Here is a 17205-nt window from a genome sequence, read left to right as displayed (position 1 = left end):
TTTCTTATTACAAAGGGGATGTTTTTTATGGAGTAAAACAGCGGTTGTAAGAGTTTTCATTTCGTATATTGAATTTGATATGAAAATAGTAGAATTGCAAAACAAACTGTTACATGAAATTATCAGTAGTGTTTAATGATGAATTAAACTGAAATAAGATAAAATACACCTTAAAAAGTATTCGGTTCTCACCATGTTTTTCCTAAGCCTCACTTTTACTGGGTGAGTATTAAGACTTTAGAGAAAGCAAAGAAAAGATGTGGTAAATGATTTATGAAAGGAAAGGCAATCATGTGTTAACATGGGCTGAAGTAATCAGGGTACTGGTCTTGGCTCTGACCCAGCATGCAATAGCTGGGGCTCTGCAACTCTTGCAAATGTTAGCAGAGTACTTATTTGAGTAGCCTCAGTTAAGTCATGAAGAATAATTGCTTTCCAGACAAGTAAGGGTTGCAGAAGTTGACCCTTATGTGACATTTTTCAAATCACTTGACTCCACTTTCTCAGTGTCATCATCTGTGAGGCGAGAATAGCAATACATGAGAGTACCTTTATGTTCCCCAGGGAAGAAAGAATAGACATAAAAACTGATCTTTCTTGTAGTCTTTATCTTCTTGAAGTGTTATGGCTTTTGATGCTTTTGTTTTTGAGCAACTTGAAACATCTCCTAAAGAACCTGATTTTCGTAGTAGAATGAAACCCTCTATTTACAAAAGATAAAGCCCTGTACTTCATCTCAAGCTAAGCAGCCAAAACAAAGTAACCTGTAGTCATTTCTGAAAAAGTAGATATAACAAACTGGAGAACAAATGCCGAAAAGATTGTATTTGTCTGCTTGTGATAAGGAAGCTCTTCGGAATTAAAGTAAAGAACAAGACAGAAATAGGTAAAACTTGGTTAAGGAAAGGTATTATATTAAAATAAAGAATATCTGATATCACACACATTATTAACCACAATTTCTGGTTTATAGTGCCCACTGGAATAAAGGATCTGACGCTTTACCCTTTGGGACCTACTGCTGTGGTTTTGAGCTGGAACAGACCTCTCCTTGGGGTGTTCAGGAAGTATGTTGTAGAAATGTTTTACTTCAACCCATCAACGATGACCTCTGAGTGGACCACCTACTATGAAATAGCAGCAACTGTCTCCTTAACTGCCTCCGTGGTAAAGTGACCATTACTGACTATTGCTTTCCCATGGCTGTGTGGCCCTGGAACCTGGTGACATTTTTTTGCACAGCCTTTCCCCCATGGATATCTACATATGCCTCTAAGCCTGGCACATTTTTCCAGGCAAAGCAGAGAAAATGGCCAGGATGCTAGAGGTGTTCTGCTATAAAGTAAGGGAATGCCAGCTGAAGCATGCTAAGTTTTAAGCAGACTGGTGAGATAAGAGATGAGCCTCTTTTTTGTTGACAAATGAGCATGTTCAGCAAGTCCAGAGGCAGCTTCAGTTTGTGGGTCAGTTCGCCAGTCTAGGCTTTAAAAATTCCGTCTTCTCCTTGGGAGGAGTAGTCCAAAGCCCTATCAACATAATAAATACTGATAATAGGGACCTGGGGCTTGCAAGCTAGACTTGCAGTATGCCATCTGAAAAGCTTAACTGCAGAGATGCTCTTGTGAAAATAACCTTCGTGTTTCTGACGCTATAAAGACTTAAGCTAAGATTTCAACTGGGTGGAGACAGGTCTCTAGAAAAAAACACATACATATACACACACACATCTTTGCAGAAATAAAGTGAAATTTTCTTCTTCCGTTTCATTATTTCCTAGAGAAGGTGAACAGATTTTATTCAGACTTTGCTGTAGCACAAAACAGCAAGCAATTTTAGCTGCAATTAGTTTTTGAGAAAGTTATGAGTATGCAAAAAAGACAGCAATAACTTTTGCTGCTTGTGAGAGCCACAGTGATTTACCATAATTGATTTGCATAATACCATTTGTGGAGTCATTTTGGCTACAGCAGCTTAACTGTAATTAGGTACGTGACTGTAAATCTAGCACGTAAATCTCCAGGGAAATTAAAAACAAAAATAACTTACCAAATGAGTAATTAATATCTTGTAATCATGACTCAGCACAATTAGATTAATATCTGAGTGATCCTAGTCATCTTAGAAGTAACGCCATCTTTCAGAATTAATGTGATTTGTTAGAAAATGAGATGATATTCTCCCTTATTGTTGCAAATCCTATTTAAGGAAGCCAAGTTGGAATTCCTTTGTCTGAAATGCAGCAGTGCTATATTGCAGCTAAAGTGAGCATTTCTTAAAGAATAATTGTAAAAAGCCTGAATTAGAAAAAGTGTCTTCCTGTTGTTTTGCTATGGCATTTAACATACAGGTAGGTATTGGTGAACTTTTTTTTGGGTTCTCTAGTGGTGCTTCAGAATCACACCATGTCCTACAAATTTCCCTAGGATCTACTGACATGTCTGAGTGGTATAGTCTGGAGCAACAGTGTCAAGCCCAGTGAGAAGGCAGGGGAATCAAAAAGCTGTCTGACAGCTTATATAAAAAATTATTTCTTGAAGAGAACCTTTGGAACTGAATTTGCCCTTCACTCTGTTCAGTTGCTTCCTTCATTTTGTGCTCTGCATCTTAATTTAAAATTATCAAAACAATGTTGGTATTTTCAGTATTGCACCAGGGGCATGTCAGAAGAAGTCCAAGCATCTTCAAGGTCTTGGTGCTAACTGGATACAACTTTTTAGAGAAAGCATAGAGTATAGTCCATGACCCTATATTTGGATTGCCTTGTAGTATCTGCAGAAAAAAAAGGCCACTGCAAACAGCAGAGATTTTTAAAAATAGCAGTTTCTAATTCGTTGAAAGTTTTCATTATTTGTTTGCTTTTATTTTGAATGTTAAAAGTATCATGACGCTTTTCATTTAAACATAAAATTAAATAACTGGTGTTTTGTGATGTCATTGGAAGTATTTGAATTTTAACTTAAATATCAGACACGATATTATGAAATATGTTGCATTTCATACTTCATTCATATCTCATTTGTATTTATATAATTTGTTTCATAAGTCATTCATGTTTCATATTTCATTTATAAGAAGTGATAATACAAAGTGAAATACACTCTGGAAATTGGAAAAAATAAGTCTTTTGAAGTGACAATATCTGAGTCAGAAACATTGTTTCTAATTTATCCTCAAACTCTGTTTAATTGAAATAGAAAAGCCTGCAATTTCCAGGTCAATATTCCAAATCAGAATTTTGCAATGGAAGATCACTCTGCAGGAATCATTCTTGCCACCCTGGAAGTCAATGAGAGGTTCCCGCGGTGGGCAGGACATGGGACCATGTGCACGTGGATGAGAGCAGAGCCACCACAACTGCGTTTGCTCTCACTACACAGATAAATTGAAATCCTAAAGTAGAGAGGTTTCCACTGGAGTAAGGAGTAGGAGCTCAGTAAGATGGTCCCATGTGTAGGCACCAGATTTATAAATATCGTCATGTTTTGTAAGTCACAACTCATGCTAGTGAAGTTTCTCCTGAGATGCTGTTTGTCTTTTGTCACTTTACAGAGAATAGCTAACCTGCTGCCTGCTTGGTATTACAATTTCCGGGTCACCATGGTGACTTGGGGAGACCCAGAGATGAGCTGCTGTGACAGTTCCACCATCAGCTTCATAACAGGTAAACAGCCACCTGAAAAGACTGTGGAATTGCTGAGGTCTGGCTTAGATGTTGCATTTCACCTTCACATACTTGCAAGTTAAGGTATTTAACAGATAAGTGGGATTTTTTGTGTGTTTTGTTTTATTTAAGGAAAGCTCTGAGGACTGCCTTAAATGAATATATAAAATTTTACTACACAAAGCCCGGTGTTTGATTACTCTGTTCCAGTCCTCTCCATCAGCTGAATGCATGGCTCCAGCGAGAGCCAGTGATCCTGCTTGTCTTTTATGACACTGTATGTTTTACACATTAAGCAGTTAATAGGTAAATAAGTAATCTGGATTCTTAGGTTTGATAATATTGTGAAACATTTTTCCATATATTTTCAATGTTTACAAGTGCATTTTTCTCCTTTGCCCCATTCCCAGTAATCCAGAGATCAGACCATGACTGCACCTTAGCTAACACAGAGTAGCGTTATGCACTCCTAGGCAGACCAAGGCAGCAGGCAGTATGTTCGGTAGCACATTGTCCTTGTCCTCTAGCTTTGCCTTTTCTGCTGTTGGGTTTTTTGTTGTTGTTTTTGTTTGGTTTTGGTTTTGTTGGGTTTCGTTGTTGTTGTGGTGGTGGTGGTGGTTTGTTTGTTTGTTTGTTTTTACTTTCTCACAGTAAGGAGAGAAGGGTACTCCTCTGATCAAGGCACTGCACCTACACTGGGTAGACTGGCCTTGGGAAACTGTGGTGCTGGCAAGTCATTCATAATCCAGATTCTCAGCTGCAGTAAATTGATATAACCACATGGATCGCCTTTTACCAGTGGGACTGGCCTTGCATTTAACACAGTCTGTTGTCTCGTGTCAGATACTTCGGGTTTGAATCTTCAATGTGTCAAACAGACTAGCTGTAGAGGGAACAGCATACAAGAGGTCCTTTTAGTGCCTTGCCACATGTTCCTAGCATCCAAGCTGGTTAAGCCAATTTCCTTATTGAATCATTTTGCTTTTATGCACCGCTGTTTAGCTCACCTTGCAGAAGGTGATTGAAAGAACTAAATAATTCAGATGCACCACGAGAGGAAATGAAGTATGACTTGCTCTTCTTTTCTTGATATAGAAATAAAATTATGAGGAAAATCAGCCTGCAAGGTCCCAGCCACTCCGTCCAAAGCAGATACTAGCCTAGTTCCAGATTTTCTTTTTGGTGAGAGACTAAAAGGATGTCTCTGAGGAAGGAATTGAATAAGACCCATTTGCAATGATGATTAATGTAGTCCCTGTGCCCGACAGAGCCATGACAGAAAAATTATTAGTGAGTTAAATCCTAGCTCCACTGAAGTCAGCAGAAACCCTCCTTTCCTTAGATATCTGATCCCAAGCTACACTGACAAGAAATTCTGGCCTTTCTCCAGTGTATCAGAAACTCATAGCACCCACCCTGTGAAGGGTATCCAGGGATATTTGTTGTCCTTTGGAATCAACCAGCTTTTCTGTAACACTGTAAGGATCCAATTTTCCAGCTGTTTGGTTGCTGTATGAGGGGAGAAATGTCTTTTCCAACTGATTTGGGTACCAGGTTCAGCATTTTAGAGTGGAAATGCTCCAATGGGGCCCTCATACTTAATATTGTGTCTGCAGAAACCTGCAGCAGAAATTACGGAGATTAAGCTTGTTATACAACATAAACCATCATCGAGATCAGTCTGGGTCTCTATATGGGGAAAGCAAAGACTGTTACTGCTGTTAGACGAAAAACAGATCAACTCCTTAACTAGCAGATGTAGACAAAAATCAGAAATGGATGAATCTCTTAGTTAATATCATCCATTTATGATTGGCAAAACCTCTCTTCAAAAAGGTGATCTGGTCTTAAGTAAAAATATCCAGAACATATCCATTGCAAAGTTGTACCAATGCTTAATTCCTCTTATTATCAGAGGTTTATCCTTGCTTGTGATATGAATTTTGCTAGTTTTAATATCCAGTCCATAATTCTTGCTACAGTTTTCTCTTGTTGATTGAAAAGACACAAAGCTTTTTTCTCCTCTCTATGCAGAATTCAGTTTCACTCTTTCCTGTTGATAAATTGCTTCCATTGAATGCTTCAGGTGCTCTCACAGTAAGGCATTTTTTCATGTTATTTTTTCCCTGCTCTGCCTCTCTGATTTTTATCGTCTTTACCAAAGTACATGAACACTGAAAGTGTAATATCAGCCTGCTGAATACTCCTACAGAGGCAAAATCAACTCCCTATTCAATGTTCTCCTGTTTGTGCATCTAGATGATTGCATTTGCTGTGGCATCACACTGGAGGTCTGTGTTGATTTGCTTTTATTCTGTGGCTTCTGACTCCTTCCTAAGGTAGCTGCTTTCCATAATTTATCATCTGGGAAGTGCTGTCTGCATGCTGTTTTCCTAAAGACTCAACCATGCACCTGGCACTTGGAAAATAATTTCGTTTTAACAGGCCCAGCATAGGGGCCAATAATTCAAGTCACAGCCCTGTCCAAAACCTCCACTCCTCCGCAAGTTGCCATGTTACTTGCATGGTTCATCAGTGGTGCATTTACCTTCAGAGTATTGATTAAAATGTTAAATAGCCATGAGCCAGTTCGCAGCACTTTAAGGGAAAAGTCTTAAAGAAATCTGATTTGATCAAATTACACATGCTTATCAATAGATGGTCACCATTGAATGTGGGTATTACATATGCTCCTGTCCTCTGATTGCCTTATTACTTGAAATCTCTTCAGCTTTGTCCAGGGACTGCTGTCAGGCTAGCTTGCAAGAAAGTGGCGTGCCAGTTTTTCACGTCTGCAGGTTTGTCTGTCTGCAGTGGGTGCTGCCTTTTCACTCTTTCAAGTTACCAGGGGTCTGCAGAGTTCTTTATCATTCTCAGCCTCTTTCTTTCCAGAGAAGGAATAGATGGTTTTACGGAACATTTGATTCCTTTCTGTATCATTCTGAACAACCCTGCCTCCCCTGCAGAGGTTGCCAGGAATGGAAACAAAAAACACAACCAAACCAAACAAGCAAACAAAAACATTTTGAAATACTAAATAGAAGGTTTGTTGTTTTCTTGACAGGATACCCTAGAAAGGACAACTAGAAAGCCAACCTCTGCAGCTGGAACATAAGCTTGATTTTTTTAAAACAAAGCAGAAGGATAATCTGGCAGTTTGGGACCACACCTTGCAGCAAGCTCAGGGCAGACAAACCATTTCCCTAAAGCAGGATCCCACTGCTCTTGTGGTATCTATAACTAGGCTGGGCCTCTACTGAACTGCAGTACCTGGAGGGAATATAATATTAGAAGAGACCAGATGATATATACCTCTCTCCCATGACAACTGTTCACGTGTCCCCAAGAGAATGGGGAATACTTGGGGGAGCCCAGAGACTTATCAAAACCAGCATTTGTTCTCTCAGGCTCCTGCAGCAACAGTTGCATGCTGTTGTTTTAACACAGAGAGAGATTGTGTCACTACCAGCGTTGCTGTGGTGACCAATGAGTTTTTAATGCCACCTGCTGTAAACAGCTGGATTTAAAGCAATCATAAGCACTTCAGACCACCAACATTTTCTTTTACAATAAGAATGCTTTTAGCTTTAGAGAAGAAAAAAGATTAAGAAAGACAGACTGTTAGTCTTGATGAGTATCACCACATCTGTCCTTGTGAAGCTGCTGTTGGTGAGGTGGATGCTTTCAGCTGTCACTTTGGGCCAGGTCAGCAACAGGAGGTAAATTCCTACAGCCTCTCTGTGCCACTCAGCTCCCAGTGTAATATAGTGCTAGGGGAGTTGATCACGCAAGCCCTGGCCCTTAGCCTCATTTCACATATCCTCCGTGTTCATTGACAGATACCTGAAGCAAACAGCTGTGTGAACATTAAGAAAGAAAGAAAGCATGTCATCAATATTTAGGTATAGGAGGAAATTTTTATTAATGTATAGGATTCATAACAGTCATGACTTTAAATTGTAAGGAATACACGGTCCCTGTGTAAGGACAGACTGGGAACTCTAGAAGTTAAAAGAAGCATTACTTTAAAGATTTCATACTAAATAAGCTCACTTCCTCTCAACAGCATAAAAGGGCATTTTCAAGATTAATTTGAGGGAATAGTCTTAAAAAATGTTTCTAAATGGCTCTAAATTGTCTGTGCAATGTATTTGCTGCTGTGCTCAGCCATTACTTCAGTAAATCTGTTTGCTAAGAAGTCTCAATGCAAAAGTCATAGAAGCCTTTGTGAAAGCTGCAGTGACATCTTGTGGCCCCATCAAACAGATCCAGACTCCAAGTCCATCTTGCATTTCATCTCTGCGCTGATACCAGGGTTCTGCCAGGGAGTGCGGTGGGAAGGGCCCCTCTCACCAGGCAGCCCCACTGAGCTGCCTTTGTACAAACACCCTGGGCTCAATGGGGTTCATGCAGAGGAAGATTAGTCAATCCATGTTGTTTTCCATGTGGTGCTCCTAAGAAATCTGCCAAGCACACAGATTCGTACATTTCCCTGTTTTATCCAGGTTATCCACTTGATATCGCTTTCAGAGGGGGTTGTGAACTGTACCTATCTCTGACTTACACTTTTGGGTCTCTACTCAGTTTTAACTTAAATCCTAACTGGGGACTCACACCTCCAAATTAGGCAGTCAAGGTGATCTGATCAGCTATACTCCCTCTGCAATAACAGAGAGGCACCTCCAGGAGGTACTTCTCTTACTCATCTTAAATACTTGTTTTAGGAGGCGTTACTCTGGAGGTTGCTGTCTTTCCTCTTGGGCTGCCCAGGGAGCCAAGGACATGCTGGCAGCTCCAGTGCAAGACAGGCCATTGAACAGGGCAACAGGGCTGCGCTGGGGCAGTCAGAGCTGTGCAGCGCAGGGGACAGCAACGAGGAGGAACTGGGTGTGTGGAAGAAGAGGAGGGAGTACAACTGCTTCACTTGGTGCCTGATAATGTAGCTACCATATGCCTGCAGACTAGACACTTGTTGCTTAGATGCTATCTGCTGACGGCTGCCTTCTGTGGTGGTGGCCATAACTTTTCATGCAAAAAGATGTTCTTTGGAAAACTGAAGGTTTAGAGCTTTTCTTCCTAGGAAGATGCAAGCTTAGTGGAGAGAAGATAGTTTTTTGCCTGTGGAAAAGCTATCCAAATTGTTCATTGTGACAATTCTTCTTTATTTCTCACTGCCCGTCTTTTTTTGAGTGCTAGAACACAGTGAAGCAATATTTGAGGCTTTTAACTTGACTGAATTCCAGTTATAAACATCGACTCAAAAATGGTTTGTATCAGCCAGTAGCTTCATTATTTTTAGGGGTTTTTTTTAATCTGAAAGATTGCAAACAGAAATGTATATTTGTTCTTAATATTTCCCAAGTCGAATGCCAGTTTTTATTTCTTTCTTCTAGTCCTCAAGTGCAGATGCTTTTATTAATTTTTTTCTGCTGTCTTTGTGTTACTCTCTTCCCAACAGTATCCTGCTGAAGTTTTTATTAGACTTGGTAATCGATTGTGTTAGACCCTGTCTGTAACACATTTGACACCTTTTTTCAGCACCAGTGGCACCCAAGATTACCTCTATAGAATATTACAACCACCTTTTGTATGTCACCTGGACCTATGGAGGAGATAGTACTGATCTTTCACATTCCAGGATGCTGCATTGGATGGTCATTGCAGAAGGAAAGAAAAAAATCAAGAAGAGCGTAAGTATGCGTGGAGACGGTGTTGCTCATTTCTCTTTTTTTTTCTTTTTTGGTGTTCTTGGTTTTTTTGGTGTTTTTCTTGCTGTGTTGTTTTTTTTTTTTTAGCTGAGTTGATAACTTTTTATTATTAAGATTGGTAGAAGCCCATTCAATTAAAATTGTTTCACAGTGTTAGCGTGCACTTCTAAACACTCAGACTCTCAAAACAGCCAGGGAACAAAATGATTCTATGGTGATCCAGCAAAAGTGTTGTTAATTTAGGTGAGAATTTAAAAATAGCTTATAAACTTCCGAGCTGCAGACAGTAAAGCATAAAGGGTATTTTTTAGTGAACATATATGGTCTTTTTCAATTTGTATTTAGAAATAACCAGTCGACACTACTGGCTGATTTTTTTCTTTTAGTTAATTGAGACCAGGTACTATCACTTCCCATGTTCTGACTTTATCAAGCAGATAAATTGGGTGTTTTTCATTTTCTGTTTGAATGCAAGTTCCACTAACTGAGGGCACGAGAATTTCACCCAGAATGTGTGCACTTCCTAGAAAGCTTGCCAGATGTTAAGATGTGTTCTTGGCACATCCTCTTGATCTCTTTGAGCCTATTTTAAAATCACTTAGAAAATGAAATCTGGAGTTTCCAGTTATGGATTAAAGTCATGCTGCTTCAGGTTACTGAAACACATGTTTAAGCTGAAGCACAAAAGCAGCCCCTGGACATACGGTGAGAAATGTTTGAAACTGTGGTGGAACACTGCAGTGCAGGAATGTTTACAGCCAGGAATGAAGCTCCATACAGCCTGTGGCTTGTGACTCTCTTCTACACTGCTACTGATCTTTTAATCTTTGTCAGGGAGAAAGTGTCTGGTCTTTTTCAAGGGAAAGGTTTCTCTTCTACAGCTGAGGACTCCAGAGATGCTGAATTAATAGTGAATTTTCAGGATAAGTACAACTTTCTGTTCAGATTTTTAGGAAGCATACCAGCTTTCATTGGATTCCTAGTGGCTGTAGGAGTGCACCCATCTGGAGCTTGTTGCAGCATGAATCTAATTACATGATTAGTAAAACTGTTCAAAAACATGACACTTCTGAACAGCAGGAACTTCCAATGTTTTTATCTTTTTTTCAAACAAGGAAGAATACTTCACATTTTTTTTCTACAAATAAAATATTCTAACAATTGAATTCTAAAAAAATTGCACTGTGATATCCCTTTCCTCTCTTCCTTCCAGAAATCATGTTCTCTGTAATGTTATTATTCTTCCAGGAAAAACCTGATTTCTATGCTGTTCAACTTCATTGAATATGAAAATCTTGGATTAAATAAAGATAAAATAAAGGTTGACTACTACATTAAATTAAAATTAATATTGAATATGTAATTTTAGGTTAAACAGAAGATTAAAACCAGAGGGTATTAACAATAGAGTATATCTACAAATAAAACTTCCAAGCTTTAGGAATCATAGAATAGTTTGGGTTGGAAGGGATCTTCGAAGTCCAGCCCCCCTGCAATGAGCAGGGACATCTTCAATTAGATCAGGTCGTTCAGATAACGTCTTTAGAAACATTTGTCTTTATATTGTTTTCAGAACAAGGGAACCCATGAAGTACTCTTTAGAAAATTCCTGCAACAACCTATTTATAGTTAACTTTTGTGGTCCTGCTCATACTTGTAAATATGGGTGCATGCTTGCAGGCATCAGGATGTACCTGTTCTCTTAAGCTCTGTTTAGTCACTTTCAGAAACTGTTTCCTTTAAAAATCATACTATATTTTAATCTCTTTATCTGTTTTACTAAGATTGTTAAGATTGTTATTACAGTCAATTTTTTTGTGGGATTATTAAAATAAATAAATAGGTAAGTCTATCAGGCAATGATGACATTTTTCTTCCTGATATTTGTGTACTTTACAAGACTCTGTAGAAGATGATAGTTTTTAGAGAAGTGGTAAAAATGATGTGCGTAGTCCTGTTAGTCTTTATTTGGAACTGTCTCTCCCTCTTGGAACTGAAAACGTCAGCCTGAAAATTAAGTGACTATGAAAACCAGCATGAGATTCCTGATTGTGCCCTTTGTCAGATAGTCTACAATTGCTCTGAAAAGAGTCTGTTGCAGTAGGTGAGTTCTGCATCCTTCTCCATGACCCTGGAGAAATGGGTAGCTTACTCACCCTTAAAATAACAGGAAGAAGTTATTCAAAATGTTTTGAAGCTCAGCTCAGTTTTGGATTATATCTGGTTTGAAACTTGCAGATGACTGAAGTCAGGCCCTGAGGTCTATTCTCAAGTCAACAGGTCTCCAGGTAGGTGTTAGATCTGCCCAGCCGGATTTAATTTGCAGGTTCTTAGGATATAGAAAGGCTTGCCTGTATGTGCCCTGTGTATTCTTCTTAGAGATATCTGATCTGATTTAAATTCCTCTAGCATTGCAATGGACTTATGCGTGGTTTGGTTAGCTTTTTGCACAACTCAAAAAATCTAGATGCAAGAGTACGCTTATTGGTGTGAGGGAGAGTTTCTTCTTAAATTTTCTCTGGTCATACAGAAAATACAGCCTAAGATGGTCTTCTGTCTGCATTGTCATATTCTGGTGAGCATTACGGCCTCCCACAGTTGGTGTCAGTGGGAACTGGTTCATGTAGCAAGTCTAGAGTATGCAGAAGATATCTGCTGTGATGCACAGAACTTCCTTTGTAGTGTATTAAGTGACTATATTAATTTTACAAGAAGGATATCTGGTTTGGGTCATATTTAACAGTTGGTGTCGATAATTATTGTAGGTAACACGCAATGTGATGACTGCAGTGTTGAGTTTGCCTCCAGGGGACATTTACAACCTTTCAGTAACTGCTTGTACTGAAAGAGGGAGCAATACTTCCCTGCCCCAGCTTGTGAAATTGGGTAAGAAAGGCTTGTTTGTAAAGTATAAATTCACTCCTTCTCTCATTTAACTGTAAAAGTAACTGTGTCAGCAGATTCAGCATTTTCTTTGTTTCACTGTCATGTACCTGTGACCACATTTCTTTTGCAAAGCTGTAATTTTCACCTCACCTTGCTGTGAAGATTGTCTCATTCCCATGTGTGAAGCTACTCTCCTAAAATAGTATTACTCAAGAGGAGCAAGAGTGGCAGAACCTGAATGTAAGTGGAAGTAGGAGAGTGGAAATCGCTTAATGCCTCACTGAGAGAACAACTTTGCTTCATATTTGCTTCCCTAAGGTATTTAACACAGGCAGGTTTTCGGAACAGTGAGTCAGGCTTCGCAGCCAAACTTTTCAATTCAAAGAAGAACCTTCCTTGTTTTTGACAAGCCAGTTTCTGGATCTGCACTCCGCTACCTGGTCTGATTTCCTGTCTCCTCTCCTCTCTCCATGGTTATCTCCATAACCTTCCAATGCCAAAAATGTACCCTTAATTACTAAGCAGTGACAGTACTCTTTACAAAACCAATCAGATTCATTGCTGTGGAACCCAGCATCGTTCTAAGACAAATACATTTGTAATCTACTCAAAGAAACAAACAAGCAAAAAATACTTAAGAACTTCATCCTTTAGGTAGGACTTTATAATATAACTAGATTATCTTCTCTACACGCATAATAAACCTTTCCTGAGTGACAGTGAAAGAAGTGAATTTAAAGGACTCCATAACTTCTAATTGAATTAGAGATCTTGAAGCAATCATTGTCTATTAATCTTTCTCAATAGCTCTTACTCAAATCTCTTAAACAGTGCTGGGACAAGCAGTAGAGCCATAAGAATCTGAAGGTCTTCCAGGTCTTTTCACCAAAGGGAATATTTGAAAGATGTAGACAAATTCTGTAGATTTTCCTCTTCCCTGTGCAAGTCCTGTCCACTGTTTTCCCCATACCTTGTGTCTGTATGGAGTTACATGCATGTAGCTCTTCGTTCCCAGGACTGAGTGGGTGGATGTGTGAGGGTGAGTATATCCCCTCCACTGCCATTGCCAAATATTTTAGGGGAGAATTTCAAAATATCAGCTAGCTTTCTCTTTCAGACAGGTCCACAAGTGCCACAAATTATTCATGTTTTACACCCTGCAGCCTAGTTGTATCTCCCTGTTCTTTCTTTATGGACAGGCAGGCTCTTTTGAACTAGTATAGTTATTTTGGTTTTGTTCTTTCTTTGCCAATAAAGAGAAGGTGCAATTAATTCAGTTTTGATAAATCACTTCTAGATTTCTGAGTGTGGGGTTTTTGTCAGTTGGGTTTTTTGGGTTTGTTTTTTCTTTATGCTGTTTTCACTTTGAATAGATGATACTAAGGATATTTTACCAGAGGTTTTCCTTTTCTCTGTTTCTGAGGGAGCAATGGGAGTTGTAATTAGCAGTAGTGGGAACTGAGTCTAAGTGATAGACTACTCAGCACTTGGCAGTCACTTAAGCATTCCTGCCAAAAATTCTTCTCTCCGTGATGTTCGCTTCATCCTGGCAACTTTCCACTTGCAGAAAAATCAAGCCATTTGCTGGAGGCAAAAGGAGGATTTGCTTGGGATGATGCCCAAATGCAAAACTCATACTTTAATTGATGCCATTTTTTACCTGGAGTGAGAGATGAAATGTGTTTATGAACTGAAGAGCAGATATATGGGTGTAATTAAGGGAGAGAAATGTTTTCTTATGTAGTTCTGGGACAACACGTGCACTGCATTCCCCGTGGCACAGAAAAAGCCACGTGAATGTGCCTCAGTCCCTACCCTGCTGTCCTCAATGATCTCCTTAATGCCAATATAAATTTGGCAGCCTCCAACCCTAGAACACTGATCTGATTGTCTGAGGATCAGATATGTCTCCAAAATGTCTATAGCCCCTTGTGCAAGTCCTTTGTGCCAAGTTTTTTGCGGTGGACCTTACACATCACATCCAGGCTCCTGTGACATCACCTCACAGAATAAGAATAATAAATTATTTGTGAAGGGAAAAAATAAGAGCAAATGTTGCTGTACATAGTACATTGCATGTAGTAAATCAGGATCCTGGAATCAGGTCATTGTTTGAGAATGACATCTTTCATTAAACATCCATAGATTAGGAAGTCCGAAATCTCTGGAGAACAGCTTGGAAATGTACAACCCAAACTTAGCATTCTCTGAAAGCAAACCAAAGGAGCCCAGGATCCCTGAAGCGTCGAAGGCTAGGGGTTGCCAATACCTGTTGTGTGAAATCATCAGGAAGAAAATCAGGATCAAGCCCTGGTCTTTAAATGAACTTGGGGGAAAAGTATATCTCATAACACTGTGCCTAGGCTGTTTGGTCTGCTCCCTGCTTCTCAAGGTTTCCGCTGCTATTCTTCTATGCTTTCCATACTCCAAGTTGGTTCGGGCAGGTCTGCAGTGAGGTGTGGCCTCCACCGTGGATCAGCATGGCCTCCCACAGCCTGCTGCCACTCAGCCATGGCGGTTCATGGGCAGGGAGGTGGCCCTGGATGGGACAGCCAAAGCTACCCTGTGCAGGGCCTGGGCCACTGGGTGCAGAGCACCGTCCGTGTTTCACAGTATCTCTGATACCATCACTCCAAGGAGACCCTTCATACCCATCCTATATCACAGAGCTGTCTCCTCCTCGCCAGACCCTTGTATATGTTTGTCTGTTGTCAGTTGATCCGCCACAACAGTAACAAAAATCAAAGCAATACATTGAAGACCCCTGAGATCTGGACCTCTGCCTTCAGTGAGGAGAGAAAATTCCTGTCGCTAACTGGAACCAGTGCAGATCCAATGGCCCTTAAATGTTAGCCTGGAAAAAATGAAGAAGACTACAAGATTTTTTTTAAAGTGCTAATTGACTAAATATTTCTTCTGCGATAATTAATTGAACCTAGATGGCCTTTGCTTGTGGCAATCTGCTTCCTTATAATCTCCTGGGCCTAGCCTTGTGAAGAAAATCTTTCTCAGGCCAAATGTGTTGCTAACAGGTGGACAGCCATCTTCTGCAAGAGCTTCTGCTAGCGTCATTTTATTAATAGGTTACACTGATCATTCTCAAACAAGGGCTCTGTTGAAAAGGGAAGTGAAGTAATTATCCAGCTGTCCAAATAGACAACAGTTTAAATAGAGAAGAAAAACCAAGACACTTCATCATCTTCCCATTTTACAGTAGCAGTTTATTGTCATGAGAGGCAGGGCTTTACACTGGCAGGCTTTATCTGAAGGATATGAAAGACAGAAGGGTATCAGGCATTGCTTTCATTTTTGTGCAAGGCTTCCTCTTCTCAGTCATCTGGAAACTTAAAGATAAGCGTAATAAAAGGAGATTTTCTCTTAACCAGAACCAGCTCCTCCAAAATCACTGTTTGCTGTCAACAAGACTCAGACCTCCGTGACTCTGCTGTGGGTGGAAGAAGGAGTGGCTGATTTCTTTGAAGTCTACTGCCAGCAGGCTGGATCTGGTCAGGAAACAGAAGTCCAGGTGTGTAGATGTCTCTTCTTTGGTTTCTGCTCTTCATCTCTGAAACTGAGACTGGGCCTTGTATCTTTCTGGTTTGGTGTCTGCTGCTTAGCATCTGTATGTAAAGCCCAATGACATTTTATACTCAGTACAAAGGTGAGATCACTAAGCCAAATGTGGTAAGGTAGTTCAGAATTAAATCTTTAAAAGCTAAACTACTAAAGCATTTGAAATACTAAAATATTTCATTATTTTGCAATATTAAAATTGGCTTATGTCTTATTGACAAGATTATAACTAGTTGGACAGAAGCTATGGGCACCCAACAGAGTGTTAGTCTTCAGCTACTCATGAAAATGGCTCCAATATACTGTACAAAACCTAAAAGGACACAAAACTAAGGGAATGTCAATGGGCAGAAAGGGAAAAATGGTCAGGTAGCTTGATAAGGTATGGCAAAACCAGACATATTTAGATGCCATGAGATCTTTTATTCTGTATTTAATTATTTCTGGTTTACTTTATTCCTGTTTTTGAGAATTGCTAGCTGAAGTTCAGTAGGACCTTCACTGCTATTCAAGGAGTACCTTTATACTGCAAATGCTGCTGCTTCTCATACATTTTCTCTCTTAGGGTATTTCCCTCAAGACGCACCTTCTCAGCCTCACAAATGAACTTTCTTTTCTCTCTGTCCAGTTAGGCATCTGTGCTCAGAGGCTACCTGGATATCTGAGTGGTTAGATTGGTAATGTTGTTCTGTGAATAACAGACCAGTAGTAGTTTTAATTCCTTGACATTCAATATTGTGCAATATGAGTCTTACTTTGTGGTTTAGCTGATGGTATAGTGAATCACTGCGATTACATGCCATGGAACATCGTTCTCTCATGTGGACTGTCACACATAATGGAGAATCATTCAGAAAAAAAAAAAAAAAAGTAAAAAAACCCCACTCAGACCACTGAGTATCACAAAAGAGACATGCATACTCTTTAATCCTATGGATAACCAGTCTGAATTATTTAATATACTTTTTAAATTGAGAAAGGCACTGACTAAAGAAAAAAAAAAATGTTTAAATGCACTTTAATATTTTGGATAGTTTGGATTCCACGTCTAGATTCCTGCTTTTTCACAGTGAATAGCTAAAGACAGTGAAGTCATCCACTTATCAGAGGTTCAAAATGATGCTGTTGTCAGGCAAGGAAGGTACCACAGGATTTGCAGCTCTAGTGCAGAGCAGATCTGTTTTAAGAACATAATGAAAAAAATGCTCCATTTGGCAGGAGCTTCAGTTGGTGTCTCATTTGTTGACATGAACATCTGGCACTGGGAAATACACAGAGTTTGTCAGTTCACTTCTCATTAGATTTGTCACTTTCTTTTCTGTTTCTATGAAAAAAGGGCAAGGGCTCCTTTTTGATCTGTAAAAAGGGCTGCTTTCC

General features: G+C 39.6%; 1 protein-coding gene across 1 annotated transcript in view; it reads left to right on the top strand.

Annotated features, from left to right (window-relative positions):
- PTPRO (protein tyrosine phosphatase receptor type O) overlaps window positions 1-17205 on the top strand; it is a 155922-nt gene that overhangs the window by 112995 nt on the left and 25722 nt on the right. The window contains exons 9-13 of the mRNA XM_065654728.1: window positions 974-1167; window positions 3550-3661; window positions 9200-9351; window positions 12135-12255; window positions 15642-15781. Coding sequence (XP_065510800.1) covers window positions 974-1167; window positions 3550-3661; window positions 9200-9351; window positions 12135-12255; window positions 15642-15781 — 719 coding nt within the window. The remainder of the gene's footprint in view (window positions 1-973; window positions 1168-3549; window positions 3662-9199; window positions 9352-12134; window positions 12256-15641; window positions 15782-17205) is intronic.

This window comes from Caloenas nicobarica, chromosome 1, assembly GCF_036013445.1.
Source record: "Caloenas nicobarica isolate bCalNic1 chromosome 1, bCalNic1.hap1, whole genome shotgun sequence".
NCBI classification, from domain to species: domain Eukaryota; kingdom Metazoa; phylum Chordata; class Aves; order Columbiformes; family Columbidae; genus Caloenas; species Caloenas nicobarica.
This window is presented reverse-complemented; position numbering and strand designations above follow the sequence as displayed.